The following is a 24,729-nucleotide window of genomic DNA, read 5'->3' as shown; positions in this document are numbered from 1 at the left end:
GGCTAGTTTCTGCATTTATAAATAATACTATCTGTTCCCTGCTGTTCCAAACGCTGTTTCCGAGAAAAGTTCACTTCCTGCTCCCGGATAAAAATCTAGTTTTTCGCGATAAATGGGCTAGCTAACACTGAGCAAATACCTACTTCAAATCGACCTCCCACCCCCTGATCGGACGCGTTCTAGCAAAACTCAACTCAACAAGTAAACAGACTCTTTAACTTTATAGTATTAATGTTAATCATTATGTATGTATCCCTATTGTACTTTTTTCTTCAAAAATATAGTTATAAAAGTGAACAGAACATGGTTGAAAACCTGTAGAAAAATATACAGCAATGTTACAAAATAGCGACGTGCTATCAAAAGAAAGTGGAGAGAGCTTTTACCTTAACGCGTATTGAAGAGTTTGCGTTCAAACTAACCGTAGGCGTTATCTCCTGGCCTTTGAGGACCTCGTGGTTAAGTAATAGCAGCATGAGTAGGTCGATATATTGTAGGGAACAGCTATTTGTCATCTTTGGCCGCCGTTACGGGTAGTCAGAGGGCAGAAAGTGGCGCCGGGTTGAGGAGATCAGATTAGCAGTAGCTTCATGTAAAACACCGATACTAAGCTGCATTAGACTGCAAGCCGACCCCGACATGTTAGAAAATGGGTAGGCAGATGATTAACCAATTTCAATGTAATTACACAGATAGTCTAGTCTAAGCAAGGACATGCAGCTGCTTTTTACCCTGTTGCAGGAAGTGTTCCCTCGGGTAGAAAGTAAAAGTGTAAAGACGTGACTATCATTAACTTACATACATTAAATAATTGAATACATAAATAATATAAATATTCAAGGTAATGTAACACATTAACATAATACGCTGTTATAATTTGATATCATGTGTAAACGTGAATCTAATGCTAATTGATATAATTTAATTCAGTGTGTCAACCGCGAGCCATAGTTTTTATACGGTACATCATCAGCAATTTTACTGTTCTACTGCAGGGCTCTTTTCATACAGAGTAGGAATAAGCGTAAAACACCACGCGGCTTCAGGGCAAATTGGCGTTTCCAGGCTTGAACGGTTTCCCCGAGTATTTTCCTTTATCTTTGCTCAACCATCTATGTTTAAAAATATACTAAGAACATATAAGTTTGGTTCTATAACTTTGAAAAGTTGCATTGCTTTGACTTGTATTCGGATCCACACACTATTAATTGGGAGACTGGTGCTTTAAGAACTATAATGGTACGAGCATAATTTCTGTGTGTTTTGTTATGCGTTTAGTGTCTTCTACGATTTATTGTTTAGTGTACCTATGTGTTTATTGTACCTATGTATATATCCCGTATTAGTTTACCTACGTTTTTGTGGTTCCAATATTACCTTCTTTTAAATAGTTTTCTTTTCATAATATAATTAGTCCATGATATACTTGTTAGGAGTTGATTGAATGTAATTTTTCTACTTGCCGAAATTGTAGCTATTGTTATATTCATCAAATACGAAGAAGAACTAGTAAGAAGAGGGTTTTACAGTGAAACAACGAAATAAATAATTGCTGTTTGGTTTATTGTAACAATAAATATAAAAATAAATTAACAATTTCACACTCATCCATTCGAATAAAAAAGAAAAACACGTTATCTCGTGATACACGATACCAGAAATATAAACAAGATTGAAAATATAATAAATACATAAGAGATCATATTTAAAGTAATATACATCAATAACATAATGAGCATTATGCAGGTACTTTACATAAATATACATATAGCAATATACATAACATAACAAATTATATACACAAATATATACAGTTTAGCCTCTTTTTGGTAGAATATTCATAAATAAAGACTACTAAGTACTATAATAAACACTAACAATAATAAAAGAAAGAAAGATAGATATACATAAATACGTACAAAATATACCCGTATAGATAATACTTAAATAAATATTTATAAAAAAAGACTAATAATACTATCACATAAACTACAAAAGAAAAGAATCCTTTTCAGTCAGATTAAACTAAAACAATAAATAATAAAACAAACAAATATAAAATGACTGAAAAGAAACACGGTGGATTGAATGGTAACTTAAAAGACGTAAAAAACGAAGAACAGAATGCTACACACACACTTAAATACATTCATACAATGTTAAATACAGACGTAATATTTGGTGACAAACTTAGTTCGCGTAGGCGGAATAAGCCAAGTTGTTGGCTTCTTTCCTTGAGCGAGACCAACCACTTTCCCATCCGTGGCCATGCTCAGCGGGATGGTGTTCAGCATGGGGCTCCCATCCATGAGAATCCCAAGACTCTTCCTGAGTGTGCTTCTTGGCAAGCAAGGCCTTGATGATGGCAATAAGTTTGATGATGAAGGCAATCTTGGCGATCAAAGCGAGCTTGAAGAGAGAAGCGGCAATGATGACCAGAGCGGCGACAGCAATGGCGATGGCCTTAGCCTTGGCAAGGAGGATGAGAGGGATCAGGACCTTCAGTTTCTTCTTGATAGCCTTCTTCTTCTTGCCACGGCCTTCTTCAACTGTAAAGAAGATAAACTTATGTACTTAAGTGTGTAAGAAACCGTTAAGTTTATAATGTGGAATGTAGATGAGCAAGCTATGTTAGTCGAATGACAGTAATAAATTATTAACACAGTAAAACATTGGATGAAATTGATTTATGTGAAGTTATAAATATTAAGTGAAGATTATTCGTTTTTGAAATATTAAGAACCAGTCTTCATTCGAAACAAATCATCAATTTTATACTACGGTAAAGAATTCGCTTTTTGGTTAAAGATAACTTTAGACCATTAAACAAAATTGATTGCGTTAGTAATTTTCAAATAAACTTTTATGGAATCAAAGTTCATAATTCTTATAACTGTAAATTTTTCAATTTACCTTCATCGCTGATAGACCTGGATTCACCTTCCTCTTCCTCAGTACCACCATAGCTGAGTTCCAATTCAGTAGACTGGATGAGGTCTGATGCTGTCTCCCAAAGCCTCTCGGTGACCTGCTTGTTCCTCAATGAAGGATCAGTGGAGAGAGCTTCCAAGCTCTTGGCTTCTTTAGGATTGTTGTTCAAGAGAGTGATGCCATCAAAGATCTTAAGCTTGCGGGCAGCGCCGAGTCTCTCACCGGCTTTCAGTGCATTTTCCTGGAAGATAATTTAATTGTTAATGTTGTTTGTTGTAATCCTTCAAGATTTTAATAAGATGGTGGTCTTGCCAATAATAGAATAAAGAAAGATCAATCAAATAAGCTGAGAATAAGTTGATACTTTTATGACTTTTGAAAGTTAATTGTTATCAAAATTGTCTTTGCGTGCAAAGCCCCCTGATTACTCATGACATTTTCATTGTCAATTATTATATCACATAACATTTGTAATCAATGATTGTAATTTACTACAGGCCTATCGATAATTCTATACCTATTGCCGCATCAAACATGTCCTACAAATTAAAAATCACTTTCACCACAAATACTAATTTGGTAGGATCCACTTGGTTTTCCCTTTCTCTTAATTTCGAGGTCGATTCTAAAAAGGATATTATGTCCTTATGTGTTTCCTTTGATTACTACTCTGAACTTGCACTTAACACTTATATTGTGTGAGCGTCTATATAATGATCAACACTTATTACAGCATCCAAATTGTATTTAACTTCAACGTTACATGGGCTGTGAGTTAACCCTTATCCAAAAACAATAATTTTCACTTTCTCTTCATCAAAATCACTTTCCTGTCAAAATGTTCATCATTATGCGACGCTCTATTAAGGTTCACTTCACTGTCACTCCATACCTTCATGCACAGACCCAAATCACTGTTACAGTTGACGATATTTCCAAGGACTGTACGTAACACTGAATCTTCAGACTTCACGGGACCACAGGTCACGAATGCCACAACACTCAAAAACACTACAAAGGTCTTCATGGCTGCTTCTGCTCTGACTCCACTAATCCAAGATCGTTCGAACTGTGATGATAATTCGATTGGATCAGTATTTTTTATCCAAACTCCCCCCACTCGAATGTTTATAAAATTAACATTTTAATGCCATACCTTCGATATGGAAACTAGACGACGCTATGCAAAAGTGCGTGGCATACTTTGTTTTCATTAATATTTATATTTGTTTGGAAGACACGTTTGATTATGTTTCTTTCTATATTTCTTTTTGATGGTTTTAGTGAATATTTGGGCGTCTGGGCACTTTCTCCGGATTCCCGTGGATTATGTTCTCATAGGTTTGGATGGTTCTATGAGAAATTTCGCTAAGAAGTCGTGTTTCTGATCCGTCGTGAGATCCCTAAGATTTTTTATGTGTCCTTGATAAACATTTTTTATTTGCATTACTATGTAGAATTGCATAAATTAAGATATAGTCGTTTTGATAATTATGTTTATTTTAATTAAGTGTATAATAAAGTAGGTAAACAGATCTGTGTGACTAACTCATTTTAAATACGATATAATTATGCACATATTACATTTGTAATGGTCATGTTAACCAACTCAAACATTTATAGTCTAATTAGATACGACCAGATTTTGTAATATCTAGTCGAAATTGACATTATCAATGCTGACTTCAGCATAGATGCGTAAAGAGCGATAAATGTACACAATTGTTCCTCAAATACAATTGATACGCAAGTAATCGTTTTTCCTACATTAATGATACTATGAATTAGATATTAGATCATCTATGAAGTCACAACTATTACGATTACCATTCACGCAGTCATTCTACTAGTAGAGAATCTCCTGTAACGAAAGATTATCTTGCACTTAACCCAGTATCGTCATAATTTTGGTCATAGAAACTCTACTGCTAAAAACACTAAAGCCTTTTCCATAGATATCCAAAATTCCCATTTGTTCCACATTTCTATTCAAGTCGCAATAATCCTCTCAAGCTTGGCTGACAAATACCTTCGGGGTCAATTGATCAGGGGCCAACTACGCTTGTAGCCATTGATCTCTCTCGATGGTACACCAATTTCAGAACTACTTACTAATCATAGAAAACTTTCTCATTTCCAGTTCTGGCTGCCAGTTGATCAAGCACAACTTCAGTTGTTTGTCGGAGATCCTTTAAACCAGGAATATTATCATCATCATCAATTCGGTCATAGAACGTCCACTGCTGGACAGAGACCTCCCCTATTGATTGCGAAAAGAGCGATTGATCATTCTACGGCTAGTTCCTAGACCGTAGTTTGTCGGATTGTCTGACCACTACATAACAATCACAATGAAAATAACTTTGTCATTTTTGTTCATATATGTCCAGCTTTTTAACTATGATGAAAATAGCTTATTTTCCATTTCTCATATTCAGTCAAGATAATCCTTGTATAACACTGACTACAATCTTGCAAGCTAACAGAGGCTAAGTAAATACGTTTTTTAATTTTATCACGAATTTTTACCATTAGAAGTAGTAGGTGCAGGCTCTTTATCTTTGTTATTGTCATGTAAGTGTAGTTGTGTACATTACTAAGGGATAATAATTTATGTAAATCAGGGTCTTTTGTAGGTTTCACATAAATAATGTGCATACTTTGTTTGCCTTTGTAAATCCTAAATGTGTATAGTAATGTTGTTTACCGGAAGCTTTTAGATGAAGTGTTATATGTACTCAAAAAGGCCAGAAGAGATATTTTCTATGCTTTTATGTGTAAAACATTACAGATTTTGCTTTTCTATAAAGCTTGATTTGGCAAAATATAAGTATTTTCATCATCATCATTTGTATCATTATGTGTTCGGAAAGAGTGTCGCTACTGTTGAAATGTTTCATAAGGAGTTTCAAACAAAACAAATCAAATAAAATTGAACATAAATATTTATTTAAAATAAATTAAGACTGAGGTACTTGTACATGGCTTCAACAAACATGAATAAATAGCACACATTCACACAAATAAATAACGCAATCATTCTAGATTAATTCAGTTCAGTTGACCGGCATAGGCCATTGAGGCTCCATCGGTCGCTGACCGGCTCCAACCTGAGCTGGCAGGCTCGTAGGAGTACCCTGGGTGTTCCTCATGATGAGCAGGGGCAGCGTACGAAATGCTGGATGAGGAACCTCCCTTCTTGGCAAGCAGTTTCCTGATAAGGCTGAAGGCGCTCATGGCGAAAGCGATCTTGCCCAAGAACACGGCCTTGACGGCGACGAAAGCGATGATTCCGAGGAAAAGAGGGATGAGAGCGGCCATCTTGAGCTTCAACAGGAGAAGGAGGGGCAACAGCTTCTTGATCTTCTTCTTCTTCTTGCCACGGGCTGTGAAAGAAGAATAGCCATGTTAAATATTGAAGGATCCATTTTCAAAAGTAGAATTGATAGTCCGGAGCAAGATGGTCTTGTAAAAAATGTTGTTAAGTGTCTTTAGATTGCACGTTCAGTTTATTTAATAGATGCTTATTACGATAATGTTGCAAAGAGTTTTTTGCATAAGCATTTTTTGTTGCATCTAATTTGAGGAGTTGTTTATGAAAAAGATGTTCAAGTAACTATTTCAAATTGATTGGATTTGACTAAATATAAAAGACGTTATTTAAAACACTTTGGAGACTAAAGACGGATGACGGCATAATAGGATAAAAGAATGTAGTAACAATAGTTTGAGAAATAGCCGTATAATTGTATTCAAAACATTTCTTTTAGCACCTTCCAGCAACAGTAAAGGGCTTTGTCTGTCTGTATGTGTATGTAAATATGTGTAGAAGAGAAAGCTGAGGTACCTAGGTTTCAAAGCATTGTTTGAAACTCGTTTGGCACTTAGTGGTAAAGTTTCTAGTTGACAATGGATGTTTATGGCCTTGCTAATGACAGTTTTGGGTTTATGTAAGCTTTTAACCCTTGCTGTGGTCATGGAAAAGATTAATCATGTTTGTTTTGTTTTTTTTTTTGTATCGATTTGTTTCTTCCTTAATTTATGAGCGTGATTATGACACCAGAATTTTCTGGGATTTTTTAACAATCGAGTAAGGGTGTCGTACAAGATTTTTATCTTATGGAAAAACAAAACTGAAAATATTGTATCGTTTTTCTTCTTACCTTCCTCATCGAGTCCTCTAGATTCGCCATCATCAGAAGTCAGACGCAACTGCAGTACGTGGTTCTCCAAGAAGTCTCCAACGTTGTCAGCGATCCTCTCGTCAATCTGGAGTTCCCTGGCTTTGGGTTCTTCAGCTAGAGGCTCGTAGCTACGAGCTGACCGGGCTGACCCAGTGTTCACCAGGCTCATACCCTCGAAGATGTCCAGGTCTTTCAAGATGGAGAGCCTTTCGGTGAACTTCAGGGCTTTTTCCTGAGGAAGAAATGTAGATTGAATATTTTTGATATGAAATAGATTTTTTTGTATTTTTTAGAATGTTTTTTTTTGAGGGCACTATTTTTAAAGGGTGGTGTTTTATAATCACTATGAGGTTTATTACTTTGGGAGAGAAATATTTTTTTTAAATGGAGGCGATTTTGAAAAATAATATCTATAGTATTATTCAACGAATACAATGGATGTCGCTTTTTAACTGAATTGAACACTTAAAAATCCTGTGTTCCAAAGAAATTATTTTACTACAGATCCACGTTGAATGACCACTCGTTATGTTAATGGTTTTAACTGAAAATTCAATGAGCCTCATGATTATAAGACCAGACTCATTTGTGATTCAGCTCACTGACACTGCACAGCACTTGGTTCACAATATTCACCTTCAGACATAACGAAGTATCGGTTTCAATGCACTCTTTGACAGCACCCACTAAATTTTCCGCAATACCATTTTCATGCACTGGGTTACACTTCACTGAAGCCAAAATGGCTAACAAAGCAATTTTCTTCCACATATTTAATTTATTTAATTCCAAATTCACTGGATGCTTGTACTTCAAGTGCCAACGTTGGCAAACTTATGATGATTTCCCAAAAAACTGATGGATTTTATCCTTCGCCTCCCCACTACAATTTTTTGACAATATGACGTAAAGTGTGTGCGTACTGTTTGAAGACGTGTGCTAACTGATGGCTCGTAGATCGTTTAAGCTCAGACGTCAGGATAAGTAGAAAAATAAATATTGGATGTTAGAAAGCGAAGTTTGCGTTTACGACATCTAAAATACGCGTTCATACGTTATGAGGAGTGCAAATTAAAACGAAAGAAAAAGTGTGATTGTTTGACTTTTCGTAAGTCCATAAGCGTAGGTGAAAATGAATGTCGTAATTTCTAAAAACACGTTGTAATGTTAAATTTTATCATGTTGTAATAAAATATTGTTTTAAGTGAAATTCATTGTTCGCTCTCGCATGAACTCTATCTAATTTGATATGTGGCTATTTTTTAATACTTTAGTTTTCGAGGTCGTATCACAAACCGGAAAGCTTAGAGACCCGACAAGAAACTTTCTGTCGTTTTGGGGGCCGGCCTAAGATTTACGAATTTTCTACTCTTTTCGTATATTTTATGGAATTATAAATGACCACTTTTACTATTTTTCATACAAGCATTTTTGTCGTGCTCTACGTCCGATGACATGTTTTAACTGAAACCAATCATGTGTGATAATAATATTAAAATTATGCATTTTATTGATGTGTTAAAAATAAACACCGATTTTGCAATAACTTGGTTAATTTAAATTGGTTTTTATGTCACTTGGACTGACGTAGTAATGCCAAAATTACCATTTTTATTTACATGAATGAAAATAGAAATTGATAAATGTATGAATGAATTATACTTTACAATATTTTAATTTATTGGATATTGATAACTAGCTGTCACTGTAATTTATCGAACACAAAGAGTTAAATAGAATGTAAAGGAGCCAATAAATAAATCAAGGCAATCAACAATGATGAGACAAAATCCAAAAAAGATATAAGAGAAGAAAACACTAATAAGGTTACTGGAGAGTTAAATGAAGTTACGCATGAAGCTAAAGTTACGAAAAAACATCAAAATAAATAAAAAGATGACGAGAGTGCAAAATCAAAGGAAGAAGCTACGCATAGCAACAAAATGTCTAGGTCACAATTATTATAAAACGATTAAATAATTGAGCTCAAGTGTACTAATGACGTAACATCTTTACACAAGTGAAAGTACATACATGTGAAGTATTTCTTAAATTCAACGGTTCACGAGACGCTTGTAAGACCTGCGGAGAAAAAGTCGTGTTACTAGTTGCTAATGTGTATGTATGGGTGGATGTATGTATGGTATGTGATGTGAATGAAATTTGTAGTATACCGTAAGGCGAAGTTGAAGGAGATGACGATGAGAGTATTAATAATTCAGTATTATCATCGTCACAATCTTTTAGAGTAAGAAAAGATGGATGGATTGCCTGAAAGATGACATGAATAGGAAGGGAGTGAATGTCAGTATGACGAGTGACAGGGAAAATGGAAGAGGATGACATATTGTGCCGACCCCAAATAAAATTGGGAACAGGGCAGGAGGAAGCAGAATGTTTAAGAATTAAAGTTGCTTATAACGAAGAAGATTCTTATTTAAGCAAAGTTTTATGAAGATAAGTGATGTATACATCGATGATCTTATTCAAATTCTGTATGGACAGTATTTTAACTGCCGTTAAGGAAGGGGTCAATGGAACGTTCAATTGAATAATGAGTTTGTTTAGAGTCTAGATATATTATAATGTGACTTCAAAATTGTTTTGTGATCTAGTACCTATTTTTAAAATGTTCGACTGTATCGAAAGCTTTAGTAGGATTTAAAATTATTTGACCCTATGTTGCTTATCAACTTCCAATATTTTAGCAAGCAAAAAGGTGACTGCTAAGACACTCTTGGAGACAGAGATAGATAGAGATAAAAGGCAGAATACATAAAAACTTCTTGTTTCTAAGAAGATGATCCACAAGTTATTTCTTCGGTTGACCAAAAAATAAAATGAAAAGCAAATATTAATTCTTCACTAGTACCCTAGCAAAATAAAACTCATGATAATATACGTGTGCAGGTCAGAGCATAATTTAAGGGGGTAAACAAAATACCTCAAGAACTATCACAAGATTCCGTTGGTGATATTTGAGGCCACCCAAAGAATAACCAGTTAAACATGTTAGTTCTGGCCTCACATTTGTAACTGCACTCTGATTGTACCTCTACTACCTAGTTGTGAGTTAGTTGCATACCATTATCTTAGTTTTATTTCATTTCATCATCATCATCGTCGTCAATTAGATTTCTCCGATAAGGTATCAGGATTGGTGGTTCAAGGGTTATAAAAAAAAAATTGGAATTATTTTCATTCTTGGAAGGCAAACATTTACATAGTAATAATTTCAAGAAAAGTCTCTTGAGCAAGTGACTATACCTTGTTGAAAAGATCTGTTACTAGCTGTTTTTATCAAAAACAGGCGTGTACTAAGTATTTTGTCACGAATAAGTTTCATATTATCTAGTATGTAGGTATGTTACAACTGATCTTATAGTCTGTAAGTCATAATTAAAAATGCGTCTATGTACAAGCGTTATTTGATCTGGAATTTTTATGGCCCTCGTTTCTTCTTAAAACCGTTCTTAGAAAACAAAACAAACATTCTTGGCTAAGTTTATAGGTATGCGTAGGTACATACCAGTAAATGACATGTATGATAATAGAAAGTGTCCTAAATACTTCCCCGATTGGTAACTGGGGAGTGTTTCAAATATATGTGATGTGCCAACCTTTGTTGTGATGTAAATGACAGATCCTGCATGTGACTCAACAGATAAAATTACCAAAATGACTTCAGCGTTACCTTATACCTTTGCTGTATTAAGTGTTAGCATCTTTCTGAATAGCTCTTGAAATATTTTTCTTGTACTAACTTGGTTTATTTTAGACAATCCTCTCTCAGTGGTCATTCTTAGGCCTTTATTATTTATTCTTGACATAGGCATGATTTTACTCATCCATCTTGGGTACCTACCAGTTATAACTCATGTATTCAATCTATCAAACTTTTTTCATGAATTATTTAGTTTTGTGTCGATTATTTTGTATTTTGTTTTCAATTTCTGGTCTTAATACCAAATCAATTTTTAAGAGAACAAAAATATTCCAGTAGTTTTCACAATGATTATTTGACTCTTTGTAAGTACTCGTTCGCTGCCATTTTCAACATCATCAGACTTATCTTCTAGACCTTTATTCGTCACTGACCGTCAAGTTTCTATACCTATAGTAGTTATGAGTTATTTCTGAACACCCACATCACACAAAGTGTCACAGGCCTCAAAGAGGTCACATAGTATGTGTGCCAACGCCCTTTAGTTCCAATATGTCCAATAGCCACTTTCTACATAATAAGATGTCTCGACGGAACTTATGCGTAAGCTCGGGTGACAAATCTTTTGATTTCATTGTGAATGAAAAGAATGTTAAAGTTCCCTTTGATGATGATGCTTTGTGCCGACTGATGTGAAGAATGATTTATTGATATGGTCACTGAGAAAATTCATGTTTGTTAATTACAAGAGATGGATAAGATTACAATTGAATACTTTAACTGATATATGCACAGGTAGATTGTAAAGGATCCTGCAATTAATAATATTTTCAAATGTTTCCACATAAGTATCCTTGTACACATTTGAGATATTATCAATTACAATATTGTAGTGATGGTGAGTACCATTGTCAACATTCCTAAAGTAATCTTTCTTACTTTGCTTACTTGCATGTTGTAGCAACGGAAGTAATAAAACTTAACTCGAGAATTCTCACGAAAACACCTGTTTGTAATTTTAACCATCCGGATAGCAACCAATTAATTTACTTGCTTAATAATCTTGCAAGTAGTAATAATCTCTAGTAGTTTTTAAATACTTCAAGGAAACCTTTTTGGTAACTAATATTTGAAGATCCTTTGGGATGAGATGAGAAAGGGGTGAAACAATAAAGAGTGCTTTAACTATGAATAAATGGTGAAAAGAGTTGCAAAGGAAGCACGGTAATATGGCGGCCGATTAAAAGAAATGGATGCAGAAAACATTATTGGACTGCCCTCAAATCAATTCCGAATAGGTGCCTTAAAGTCAGAAAATAAGTCCGCAGAGACATATAACCTCACGTGTTCCAATTGCCATTGCATTCCAGAACTTTAACTCACTCTAACTTTTCTACAAATCTGGAAGCTATTCACCCTACAACTACGGAAATGCACTATTATTTCAAACGAATGACCCACTATCAAAAAACTCCAATAAATTCACGTAACAAACTCCTGAAGATCCTTACTTAACCAAGCTATCAAGATGAAAGTGCCGTGACTCAGAAGCACTTGCGATCAGGCCGAACCGCCCGACCTTGAGAATAACGGTATTTTGAGAGCCTCGGTCCACACGGAGCGAAATTTTTGGTCGAGACTTTCGAATAATCTGGAATAATTTTGAGGTTTTTGTGCGAGTTATTATAGTGTTGTGTTCGGAAGTATTAGGAAGTCTTAATGTATGATATAGATAATTTTGAATTTAATTTGAGCGTGAAAATATGACGCAACAGTTTACGTACAATAGAACATATAAAACATGTGTTAATAGTGCCAAAAAATCAATAATACATGGCTATGCTATAGATTGGGATATAATTAATGTATTCCTAGTGGTTCAAATAATTTATTGATCAAGTAGCCGTTTTAAGAATGTTCAATCAATCCACTAATAGATACTGGTTTTAAAAAGTATGATCTAATGTGTAACTTAACTTTGAGCGTGGATGGACAAACCGGATGGTATGCAAAAATTAGTCTGAATTAGTTACTACATTACATGATTGTGTCTTAATTTTTATTCAACCATTTATCAAGTTTCTTTTTTATTTCAGTGATATAATTAACTTGCCACATTAGCATGCTTTGTGAGACCTCTGACTTCATGGTATTAGTAAAAGGGATCGAAAGTTTTCTATCACATAATTAATATGTATATTATCCAATTTGAAAAACGGATGTATTTATAACAATATGTTTCTTAATTAGAAAGTTTGTCTGATGACGTCTGTATACTAATTTTAACAATAAAATCGTCTTTTCTTAATTTATTAATTAATCTACTGTGTTAATTAATTACTATAGATCCTTGACGTCAGAAATATTCATTAGTCTAATTTTAATACAGCATAATATATTAATATAATTTCTATTACATCGCATAACACTAATAAAAATCCTACGTAAAACGCATAATTTAACAGAGGTTTATAATTGATGGTAAGAACAGCTTGACGGCCTTTTTCAGGCGTTGCAAATGTGAGGGCTTATATTGTTTATATACTTCTATATTCCTATTACGATATTTACTGTAGTTCGCAGTAGCAGTAGTTTATGTCAATATAATAATATTTTTTAAATTACTACTATATCATCAACATTAATAAAAAAAAATCGCACAAAATAACACACCAGTGAGAATCGACGTCAAAATTAAGGCGCGGCCACACTTTCGCGGCCGCACCTTGAGTACCACCTGACTTGTCGCAGGAAATGTAAGCGTGAACCGAAACTTTGTAACGATTACATATTACCAACACGTGATACGCATCACATATACTCGTTGGACGGAAGAGGATATTAATAATAAAAAGAGGTAATTTGAAGAATGTCGTAAAACATTTTTTTAAAGGCGTGACTTCACGCAGGTACTTCAAAGTTGCACATACTTAAGTGTGTGTGAGTCTCAAAAATGAATTAAATATGCAGTAAAAAGTTGAGGACGTTGTGGCTTAGTGACAGCCGAGTAGAATGACCAGAGCTCGTGGTCGGGCCGTAGATGCTGAAGGCATGCTTATTTGTATGTCCCGTCTATAATTTGTGTATCTTTGGCAATTGTTGTAGATTAGAAATAGGTACCTTTAATAGGCAGTCTTACTTAGTGGTATAATAATTTTATCAGCTTAATTAGGTTGAGGAGATCAGACACTCAGCTGCATTTAGGCATACTGAAAGTCAACCAGACAACCAGACCAAAACTTTGTTCGAAAAAGACTAGGCAGATGATGACAATGTTCATCAATTATGGTTCCTGGAAAAGAATATAAAACAGCAAGTTTATTTAGATATGTTACGGGTAATGCTAGAAGGTGGAGTAAACCTAGGTTTACCCGGGTTGACTTAGTATTACCCAAGCTTCTTGGGTAAAGCCCGAATAATAAGTAAAATAAATTTTAATTCGGGGTTTACCCATGCTCACCTAGGTCTACCCAACTCTGACTGGGTACTGGGTACTGGGTTTACCCAAGAAGCTTGGGTAATACTAAGTCAACCCGGGTAAACCTAGGTTTACTCCACCTTCTAGCTTTACCCGTAACAGATACATTGCAAAAATGAAGGTGTTACGTCACAATCATATTTCAAAGTTGCACGTGTGTGTTAAGTAGCAATTAATCACAGAACTAATTTGTAGGAAAGAGTAAATAATTACCAAACTGGTAATTAGTGTTCAAAATCTGTAGCAATAGGAAACAATATGCAGACTTACGTGTTTTAAATTTCACTTACATAATCTTTTATGATATCGTACCTACTTTGATTGCTAAAATTATAAAATAAATTCTGAAACACATATATCAAAAATATATACTGATATAATAAATCTAATTAATTAAAAATTATAGCAAAGCAAAGAATTTATATCACTTCCTAAAATAGCCGACTGCGTTTCTAAATTTTCAATCTTAATTAGTCAAAACTAGGCATATTAATATGTATAACTAAATTACATCGTATTATCAGAGCAATAAATTAGATTTTGAAGTGAAAGTGAAATGCGTGGACTAATAAAATACACACGTGTGTTTAATTAAATTGTATATATGATGTTTCTTATACATAATTTTATGAAATAGCTTTGTGACGTGATAAGGATCCGCCTATGAAGCCAGTTTATTCTCACGGTGATTCAATGTATCTAAATAATCATTAAACAATTTTAGCGTCGTCTCTAGTCTCACCGAATGTAGCTGAGTACCAGTGCTTTACAAGGAGCGACTGCCTATCTGAACTTCTCAGCCCAGTTACCCGGGCAACCCGATACCCCTAGGTAAGACTGGTTGTCAGACTCATCCCACCTTATTATAAAACGTGGTAATGCGAAGTACCCGCCTTAGTTATAGGTTTAGTCCACCATTTTTTGTTCGGGACAGTGGTTTAAAGGTGGTACAAAAGCTGGTACTTTTTAAAACCATGTTTTATAATAAGGTGGACTGGCTTCAGATGTTCAAATGACATCTGAATATCTTTGGTAGATGTCGACTTTAGAATTTATGATGCGATATCTTTAAATCTTGACTCTGATGAGTCAAGATTTTGATGCTGATGGTGATCCATCAGCCTTTATTTACTGCCCCGCTGCAGGGCACAGATCTCTTCTGAAACTGAGAAAGAATGAGCATTAATCACCATGATTGCACTAGGCGTATTGACGATTTCAGACTTTAAAATCCAGATTTCTTTAAGATGCTTTCCTTTGCCTTTGCAATGGGCATTGGTGTCTAACTCGTCCGATTTCGTTTGATTTCGTCTCTAATTCTTACAGAAATAGAGAGCGCATTATTGAGACAAAAAAATTGCGCCGACCTCAAACAGCTTGGGAAGAATATTATAGAGGAATACTGTTACTGTTACAGCCATTTATTGTCCCACTGCTGGGCACAATCCTCCTCTTAGACGGAGAAGGATTGAGCATTAATCACCACGCTTGCCCAATGCGGGTTAGTGATTTCAGACTATAGTCCAGGTTTCCTCAAGATGTTTTTCTTCACCTTTTTATCAGCCATTGGTATCTAAGATATACTTAGAAATGCCACTTTTTATCTATAATATTTAGTAGTTCCCTGGGGACGCGAGAGAAACCGCAAACGCTAGTTTCAGACAACAGTAGTATCTTTTGGCACACCTGTTCACCCTTTTAGAAAACTAACATGACGTACAAGACCAGTTTATTACGAAATTGAATTCCCATGACCATCAGACTAGATGCAGCATCTAACCGGTAGTTATCGGACATAATGATCATATAATCACCTGCTTCAATGATCGTCACACGTTGCTTTATGTAATAGATAGGCTTGAATGGTGGGTGGAAAGTTGAATTTGGTCTTTGTAAGGAGTTTGGGTAATTTTAGGATAAAGAAAATCACATTTTTTATTATATTTCAAACTTAGCACATATGAAGTCATATGTGCTAAGTTTTACTTGAAGCTTCATCAAAGCTCAAATCATATGTCATTTAATTTTAGTAAAAGCCTAGGTTCTTTGATTTAATTTACAAATAGATGTTTAGTTATAGTGCATATTCATAATGAGGTATATGCGTTTTATTCAGAAGAAGAAAATACCGTAGGTTCTATGATCATCTGGGACCTTAATTATGAATGAAAGCACCCATTCAACACTTAAGCTATTCATTAAGCATTTTTTTATATAAAAGCTCTTCAATCACCTATGGGAAATTCAGTACAAATTCTTAACTTAATAGTTCTTGAGAATGCTTCACTAAAGAAGTTATTAGACCACAAACGGGCGAGCAATTTATTCTCGATACGTGTGAAAAGCTAAGGATTTCTACAAGCAAACACATCCGCGTGGCTTTCCACTCAGACATCCTAAACGTATGTCGTGCGTGCGTCGAGGGCCTATTCTGATAGATATTTGTTGAGTACTGAAAGACGAATAAAAGCTCATTTTTTGTTTTTTGTTTTCAGTCACGTTCTCGAATAAGTACTTTAAACAAAGTACTTCATTTATTTTTTACTAGCTAACCCCCGTTCCACCCTCTTAAATACCATTTCCAATATTTGTTCATTAATTTATCTAGAAATTGTATCATTGTATCAAAATTATGCATGATAAATATGGCAGTGTTGAACATTACCTGTATCAAAAATACATATAGGTTATTTACGTTCGGTAAGTATAAGTATTTCGTATAGATTCGGGGGAAACTCCATGAAACAGCTGCTAGTTCAATAATAAAAGGGAATTTGCAAAAATCAATAATATAGTTATCCATAAACACTTTTCAACAATTCTACGTAGCGATCCCACAAACATATCCAGAATAGTACCGTTGTGAAGGTAAATAAGTTGCACATTGCACTGCACTTGACATCCGGTTGAGTGCACACTGTACAAACTATGCAGACACACAAAGTAATACTTTGATTTACTAGATGAGACAAAAGTTATAATGATTTTAATCTTATCGATACTAATTATTATGACAAAGCTAAAGAATTTGCTATGATATTAAAACTGGTCTAGTTATAAAAGCTTATAAATGATTATCGGTCTTTATGTACCCCAGCTTTTCTGCTCTCATTTATCCATTTCCCTGTATCTTCAATATCACGATCAGCTTTTCATCAAAGTAGATTCCATTCCTGATGCCCCAGAAATAATGAAGCGGCAACCTTTTCAAGCCTGAGCTGTCAATTACTTAGCCACGAACCTCAGGAAATTTTTGAACTAAGAAAAATAGATGAAATTGGTTTCAGGTTATCTACTTCTTCTTAAGAAATATATTAGTCCTTTCTGTTACTATTGAAAATATAAAGCAACATTGACGCAAACGTCATGTAATTTCACCAATTAAAACAATTAATACCTTCATTCAATACTTCCTATGGTGGGAAAACCTTATTAGTTCAGTACGACATATCGACATACTGGCCTCATAACTATATAATGATAGGTAAATGCTGTTAAATACATACCTACTATTTATCTCGAGATAAAGTCTAGAACGTTCCAGTAATTTTGCAATATTCCTGGTGAATGTTCCAGTAGTTTCTCATTAATGATGTATGAAAGATCATCATCTGCCCAACCTTTTCCCAAATATGTTGGGGTCGGATTCCAGTCTAACTGAATGCAGCTGATTGATCTGAGCTGGTCTCCTCAACCTTGTTACCCGGACAACCATTTGACTTTCTGGCTTCGGACTGATTTTAATGATGTCAAATATATTTTCAAATGATATTGTAATGAAAAAAAATTGTATTCTTAGGTATGCACTAAAATAATTTTTCCTAGTATCGTCACTTGTATAATTATTACAAATTTTATTCATATAATCTCTCTCAGAAATATTTACTAATTATTATAACATCTCAATAATTAATTCAAAAGCTTCTTGAATACCTTACATTCAACTTATGTTATCAATTCCGATAGTTTCTCACGATTATTCAATAAAATTCTCATAACGCCTATACATTTTCACTTAATTACCACATATTATTGAGAAAGTTAGCGGTATACAATTTTTGTTGAATAATTACAGTTTACACTTTCTGTTTTTTTTTAAGCCTATGTTAAGTCACGGTCGGTTTTTACACTTTGAACTCGAAACTTATGTTTTCAACTGAATTTGATATATGAGGTTATAGTAATAATAATATGTTTTTCTGTAAATTAATGAAAATATCGGTCATCACGACAATAGTCTTGATAAATGAACTAATCAAACTTGAAACATTGATAAGTCTAAATGTACTAAATATGCTTTTAAATATGCGGTTTTTCAGAGTATAATACAATAAAGATACAATAAATCCTTCTCCGTGTCAGAGGAGGCCTGTGCCCAGCAGTGGGACGATAAAAAGGCTGTAACAATAAAACTTAAAAATATAATCAACTCCATGAAATAGAATAGTTTATTATTCATTAAAAATCATTGTAACAAATTAAAATATCAAGCTATCTGAAGCTATCAATAAGGAAAAATATTATGACAACTAATTTAGTTTCCTATTAATAATGTTTCATAAAAAAGTAGGACTATCATAAAACCAGCAACTTCGCTAAAACTTTAATTTGCTAATAGAATAGGAAAACGAAAGTTTATTAGAACCGGAATTAATCGATAACTTTCATTAATACTATGACTGATTTACTACAGATCTATCTATACTGTTAGTCCTATAGTATTGTAGAATACTAATTATTTTGTTGAAACGATTGATTTGATACGTTTTCATTAAAAAAATTGGGCTGACAAAGTGTAGTCTCACTATAAGACATGTCATCGACACGAAAGAAGAAGAATTAAAAAAAAATTGCTGTTAGAATTAAATTCGATCAAATATAAAAGACCGGTTTTACAGTTTGTACTAATTCTGTATTGATGTAGAATTTATTTAAACGCGCTAATTTCCGTTACTGTGGTTTGAAAAATATTTTCAGTGTTGGGTAAGCCCATGGAGTACGGATTTATATTCTTCATAGCACCTAACCATAGGTATACTATCTTTCGAGGAAGATAATGGCCTGTTTATCCAGGTATGAGTAAGTCCCACTGAATGCGGGTTACATCGCTGATGTAGGTAAGCAATTTTTGATAAAAAAGGTGGTAATATAAACATGGTAATATTATTCGCAAACATTTTAATGAGCTTTTTTGATTTGGATAAATCAATACTAATTTAATTTCTTTTTGTAGAGTGAATTCTGAACAAGGTAAACACAAATAAAATAAATCAAGTACAATTTTTTAAAGGTTGTCTTTATTATTTTTCACTCGGATCCATCGTAAAATAAATTAAAACATCGCAACAATCAAACAGATAACATTCTTCGCATTAAATACACATTGGTTTGCAATAAATATGACTCGAAACATACCCATACACATACAGCAAAAACATATGACTCAACAAAAAATAGAAAATATTAAAGTAAATATATAAAATATCTTTGGAACTGAAAACTTAAAATAAAAATGTACTATCAACCTTCACTTAAAAGAAAAGTGAATACTTAAACATAATAAATAAAAATACTTATATACAATACAAGAAGAGACTAAAAGCGTCAGTCTTGATGAAACTTAAAATAAACAAAAAGATATATACAGAAAAAAAAACTTAGCATGTGTATAGAACGGTGGTCAATATATACAAGGAAGAGGAAGAAGAATTACGTAGAGATTAATAAGTTAATATTACCTAGAATAAATTAAATAAATAATTTAATTTCACGCCTGTTTGACATGGGCGCCATAGGCCAAGTCTTGGCCATCTTGGGACCTGCCCCAACCGCCGCTGGACTCCCAGCCACCATGGCTTTCCTCATGAGCGGGTTCTGACCAGCCACTGCTCTTCTTGGATTCGAGGAGTTTCTTGAGGGCGCCGAAGGCAGCGGCGATGAAGGCGATTTTACCGAGGAGGTAGGCTTTGAAGACTGCGAAGGCGATGATACCAAGGAACAGAGGGATGAGGGCAGCAAGCTTCAGCTTGATGAGGGCCAGGATGGGGAGGAGCTTCTTCAGCTTCTTCTTCTTCTTGCCACGGCCTGGAATCAAGGAGAAGAATTTTGAGTAAAACAGTCTGAGGTACACAATACGTAAGACAGTAATGAGCAGTTGCCTAATCTGAAAACGATGAATGAAAACTAATCGTAAATTATAAAAGGAAAGAACTCTCAGTAACGTTCAGTAAGCTACCTAAGAAATAGACAATCAATGATAACTCTCTAATCCCGTTAAAGTCACACATAAGTCACTAATTATATCAAAAACAAATCCGTCTAACAAAGGAATTACGGACCGTTTAATTTCACATAGCGAACTCAGAAGAATCTTGTGTACAAAAAACTTTTCCCACCACATATTAAGTACCAAGCCTTTGTAAACGTAGATACGACAATTAAAAGAAAGCTGCTTTAACTTTTGGCATTCATAGTTGAATAAAATTATAATTTCTTTGAGAAAGTCACTGCATGTATGTCACGAACTTAAAGGTCAAAAGCGAGAATGATTTCCATATTTTCGACGGTTCCCAAAATTTTGGACTTTCGGTTGGCGTATTGGCAGGTACCTACAACTGTAATTAAGTAAGTCATACTTTCAATAATGCAGGTGTTAAAGTGCGTACTAATGCTAAAGTTCATTAGCACTATGATTACATAATAAGTGACAGGCTTAGACAGATCAATAGTCTCAAGTTACACGCCGATTTGCAGATAGAAATCTTAAAGACACTGAACTTATCCAGTACATTGAAACTGGTCTAGCAAGCTCTTACATAAATAAACAGGTCGGAGTGAAAACGAAATCGAAGTGATAATGGTGTTATGTCATTCGATCAAGCCTTTACTGAATATGTTAAAATATTCATCAATTACTATTGTGTGATAAATTATGATATCAGAAAAGGTTTATTCGACATTTCCTAAATCGATTACGTTAATGATTATTATGATAGTTTTCTAAAAGAGGGAAGAGATAAATCATGTGGTGAAGTAATTTTCGGAAATACATTAAAGTCAGAATACAATGCAATATTAATAAACGACTGATTTAAATAGAAAGGAGGAGTCGGTTAAACGGAAACCGCACATAAACGTTTTGACGCATCTTTGTGAGTAAGCCGGGTCATTTGGGCGTGTTTGCAAATTCTTATGTAAGCCACAGCTTCGAAGGAGATTTAATACAAACTTGAAATACTAAGTGAAAGTTTTAGAGTTGACACTAATTTGCTAGTGGGACGATTATGAGATTAGGAAAGAAAATGGAATGACTGTTAACAGAACAACTTTTGACAATGATCTTTTTGAAAATTTTATGTTTTATCGTGATGTCGTGAAATGCAGTTTGTTAATGAGGCATCAAGTATTTTAACTACGTGCTGGCTTACTTTGACTTTACAAATAGCATTTTAAAGAAAGTGCAAACATATGGTTGTTTATTCTCTTTCGTCTATGTGCAAAGCTTCTATTGACAAAACACTAGAGACGTACTTGAATGAGAATATCTAAAAACTTAGACTATAATAAAGTCTAGCTCATTCATTGAATTCAATGCTCTTTCAAGCGTGCTTTTTGTATACTTTGACTGCTTACAATCTATGAATAGTTTATGATTGGGACCTTAGGAACTTATAACAATTAGATTTTGTGCTTACTGGATTTTGAGTTTTATGCTTACTGGAAATACTTTGTTCATTTTGATGCGATTTTTGCTTGGAATGTTAGCATCTTCTTTGAAATCAAAGTAGGTTTCAACTCTACTGATCCCAGCAGCAAAGAAATGTAATATTTTCTCAAGAAAGTGCACTAACTGCTGTATCAAATTAACACATTATTTGCTCTTAATGTTATCTCGGTTCGTGGGAACATTTTCATACATTGTACTCCATGTGTTAGATTTTGTACGCTTTGTACCGTAACTAATACTTTTATTGTTGCTATGCATTTAACTGTATCTTAAGAATCACAAATATTTGCTGCTGAATCAAGATGTAGATGATTATCTGCTGTTTTTGAGTTTGTTTGAGCGTTGATAATATCTTTCAAGCCTATTTCGTGTTTAACTTTGGAGATGCTATTTAATTCTAATTTATTACTGCCTATAGGAAACAGTTATTTCTTCCGCAGTTTTTAATGACTTCTACATAGTAATTATATTCTAGGTTAAGAGTTTAGTAATAAGCAGTTACTTTTACGACTGTATTTACTACTACTACTTTTACTCCAGTTAAAGCAATTTTCGCGTTCTTGATAGTATTTTTACTTTTTTTTTTAATTTGCCCTGCATCAATATTACATTAATTCTTATTTTTAGTACTTTTACTGAGGAGAAAATTATTGAAGGCGACAAATATATTTACTATCAAGTGGTTGGACAGAAGTTTTAAGCAATGACTTTTACATACCTTCCTCATCAAGGGTGTTATCGTCTTCCAAGGCTTTGGGCATTCTGAGCTGAAGAACATGGCTGTCGAGGAAGTCCACAACATTCTCCATGATCCTTTCTTCAACCTTCAGTTCCCTGGCTTTGGGTTCCTCAGGCAGGGGTTCGTAGCTGCGAGCTGATCTGGTGTTGCCACCGGTGTTCTTGAAGCTGACTCCATCCAGGACTTCTAGGCTTGAGGAGGCTGCCAGTTTGTCTGTGAATCTCATTGCCTTTTCCTGCAAAACAAAAGGAGGACTTAGAATTTTGTTTGAAGTGACCCATTTTGTGAGATTGGACTGATTTAGAATTTTGTTGCGTGGTCTTGTATCATTAATTTTGATGATAAATCACTGTGGTACCAATGAAAAATAAAGAAGTGATATTTATGTCTTTTTAAACGAACATCTTCGAAGATTTATTGCTATAATAAGTTAAACGTTTAATTCAGCAAATTGGCAAATTAAACTAGTTAATAAATTCATCAAGATTGACGAAAAAACTGCTAAAAGATTTTTATCGAGTTTCGACACTAATAAAACCGCATTATTTTTCAAAGTCCATGAGTTAACATCAAAACTAGACACGGTAAACCCGAACAACCCTTGGGAGTTCACAGATCACTGAAACACTTCACTGCACTTCACAACACACCTTGAGACACAAAGAAGTATCTGTATCCAGACAATCCTTTAGAGCGGAGATGAATCTCTCGGCGGCTCCATCCTCCTTGGCCATGGGCAATGCCCCGGCGACTGCCACAGCACACAATAGCACAACTACCTTCATCTTGCTCGATGGCTAAACACAAATTGCTAAAGATCAGTGTATGGGCGTCAGTTTTATTTTGTGTTCCCCCTCCCTGTATTTCCATATGGCACGCACTCCGTCTGCCGTCTCGAGGCCTATGATGAAATACAAATATACGCCTTGATGTTTTAGCAAGTATTCGGCAGGTTACATCGAAATGTGTGTTATGGTGGCATGGTAATACGGTCAGGCTTAGGCGTTAATTTTTTTATTAAATTTTTATTAGTAGGCTCGGCGGTATTTAGAATTTTTTGGGCGGGAAATTAGATATTTGAATTATTGGCGAATGTTCTTGGTCAATCAAGTTGTATTAAATGTAGTGTTTAATGATAGTTCTGAGATTTTTGTATGTGTTGATGTAAATGCTAGATAATTATCTTTTAGCTGTCAAAGGGCATACTCCTAATATAAATGATCGACAACTACGGGAAGGAATTTTTACGCCTTTCAGTACGTAGTTAGTTTTGTTGCATTTGTACGTTTTTACATAGGTGTAAAAGATGATTTAATGTTCAGGAAATCATTTATCATTAGTTTGGTTCGTGATACTTCAGAATTAAAAAGTGTGTTACGTGTAACCTGTTGAATGAATTTCATAACTTTTGAATCATTCGGAAATCCTTTAACAATAATAACCGCGTCCAAAATGTTTGGAATACCTCGCGTATTTCCGGTTCTTTTGAAGGTTTTGCAAAATCGCTTTCTAAAACCCATCAATATACTTATATCATCGTCTGATTTTCTATATTTTTAACCATTTGTATTCTGCGGTAAATTGTTTAATAGTCCATTTATAGGCACAGTTGTGAGTACGGGCGAAAGTTTGTACGTACTTCAAGACAGAGGTGATATGTCTATTTGGAATTTAAAGTGCGGAATTATGCTGCGTACTCATAGTCATTGGCATCATGTCTTTTGTTTAAAACACTTTTAATTTCATTTAGGTTGAACTTCGTGGCCATTGCGTAATGCGTAGACTTTCTTTGATTCATGAATAATTACGTCATTGAGATTTTTTTAATTCATTACAAATTCGATCTTCCTTTCATTTTGGCTCATATCTCGGTGAAGCGCGTTGACGACAGCTGCTGTTGTAGCATTTTTGAAAATCATTATATTTTCTTGTGTTTAATTGTGTCAGATTGCGTGTAGATAATTGTTACGTTTAGGCATAGTTTTATTTATATTAGTGGTTTAGTTA

General features: G+C 34.3%; 3 protein-coding genes across 3 annotated transcripts; all 3 read right to left on the bottom strand.

Moving 5' to 3' along the window:
• Positions 1-1,542: 1,542 nt before the first annotated feature.
• Positions 1,543-4,015, bottom strand: LOC110375915 (uncharacterized). Its single transcript, XM_021334214.3, has 3 exons — positions 3,824-4,015; positions 2,914-3,172; positions 1,543-2,549 (listed from the first exon to the last, which is right to left on the bottom strand). Exons 1-3 carry the CDS (start codon positions 3,956-3,958, stop codon positions 2,191-2,193), a joined length of 753 nt encoding a protein of 250 aa, XP_021189889.3. The 5' UTR covers positions 3,959-4,015; the 3' UTR covers positions 1,543-2,190.
• Positions 4,016-5,858: 1,843 nt separating this feature from the next.
• On the bottom strand, positions 5,859-7,967 carry LOC110375917 (uncharacterized). Its single transcript, XM_021334217.3, has 3 exons — positions 7,752-7,967; positions 7,095-7,347; positions 5,859-6,317 (listed from the first exon to the last, which is right to left on the bottom strand). The coding sequence occupies exons 1-3, from the start codon at positions 7,884-7,886 to the stop codon at positions 5,983-5,985; spliced, it is 723 nt and encodes a 240-aa protein (XP_021189892.1). The 5' UTR covers positions 7,887-7,967; the 3' UTR covers positions 5,859-5,982.
• Positions 7,968-19,535: 11,568 nt separating this feature from the next.
• On the bottom strand, positions 19,536-23,542 carry LOC110375920 (uncharacterized). The gene is made up of 3 exons (XM_021334220.3): positions 23,373-23,542; positions 22,702-22,957; positions 19,536-20,341 (listed from the first exon to the last, which is right to left on the bottom strand). Exons 1-3 carry the CDS (start codon positions 23,505-23,507, stop codon positions 20,025-20,027), a joined length of 708 nt encoding a protein of 235 aa, XP_021189895.1. The 5' UTR covers positions 23,508-23,542; the 3' UTR covers positions 19,536-20,024.
• Positions 23,543-24,729: the final 1,187 nt, after the last annotated feature.

Source organism: Helicoverpa armigera, chromosome 21, assembly GCF_030705265.1.
Source record: "Helicoverpa armigera isolate CAAS_96S chromosome 21, ASM3070526v1, whole genome shotgun sequence".
NCBI classification, from domain to species: Eukaryota; Metazoa; Arthropoda; class Insecta; order Lepidoptera; family Noctuidae; genus Helicoverpa; species Helicoverpa armigera.
This window is presented reverse-complemented; position numbering and strand designations above follow the sequence as displayed.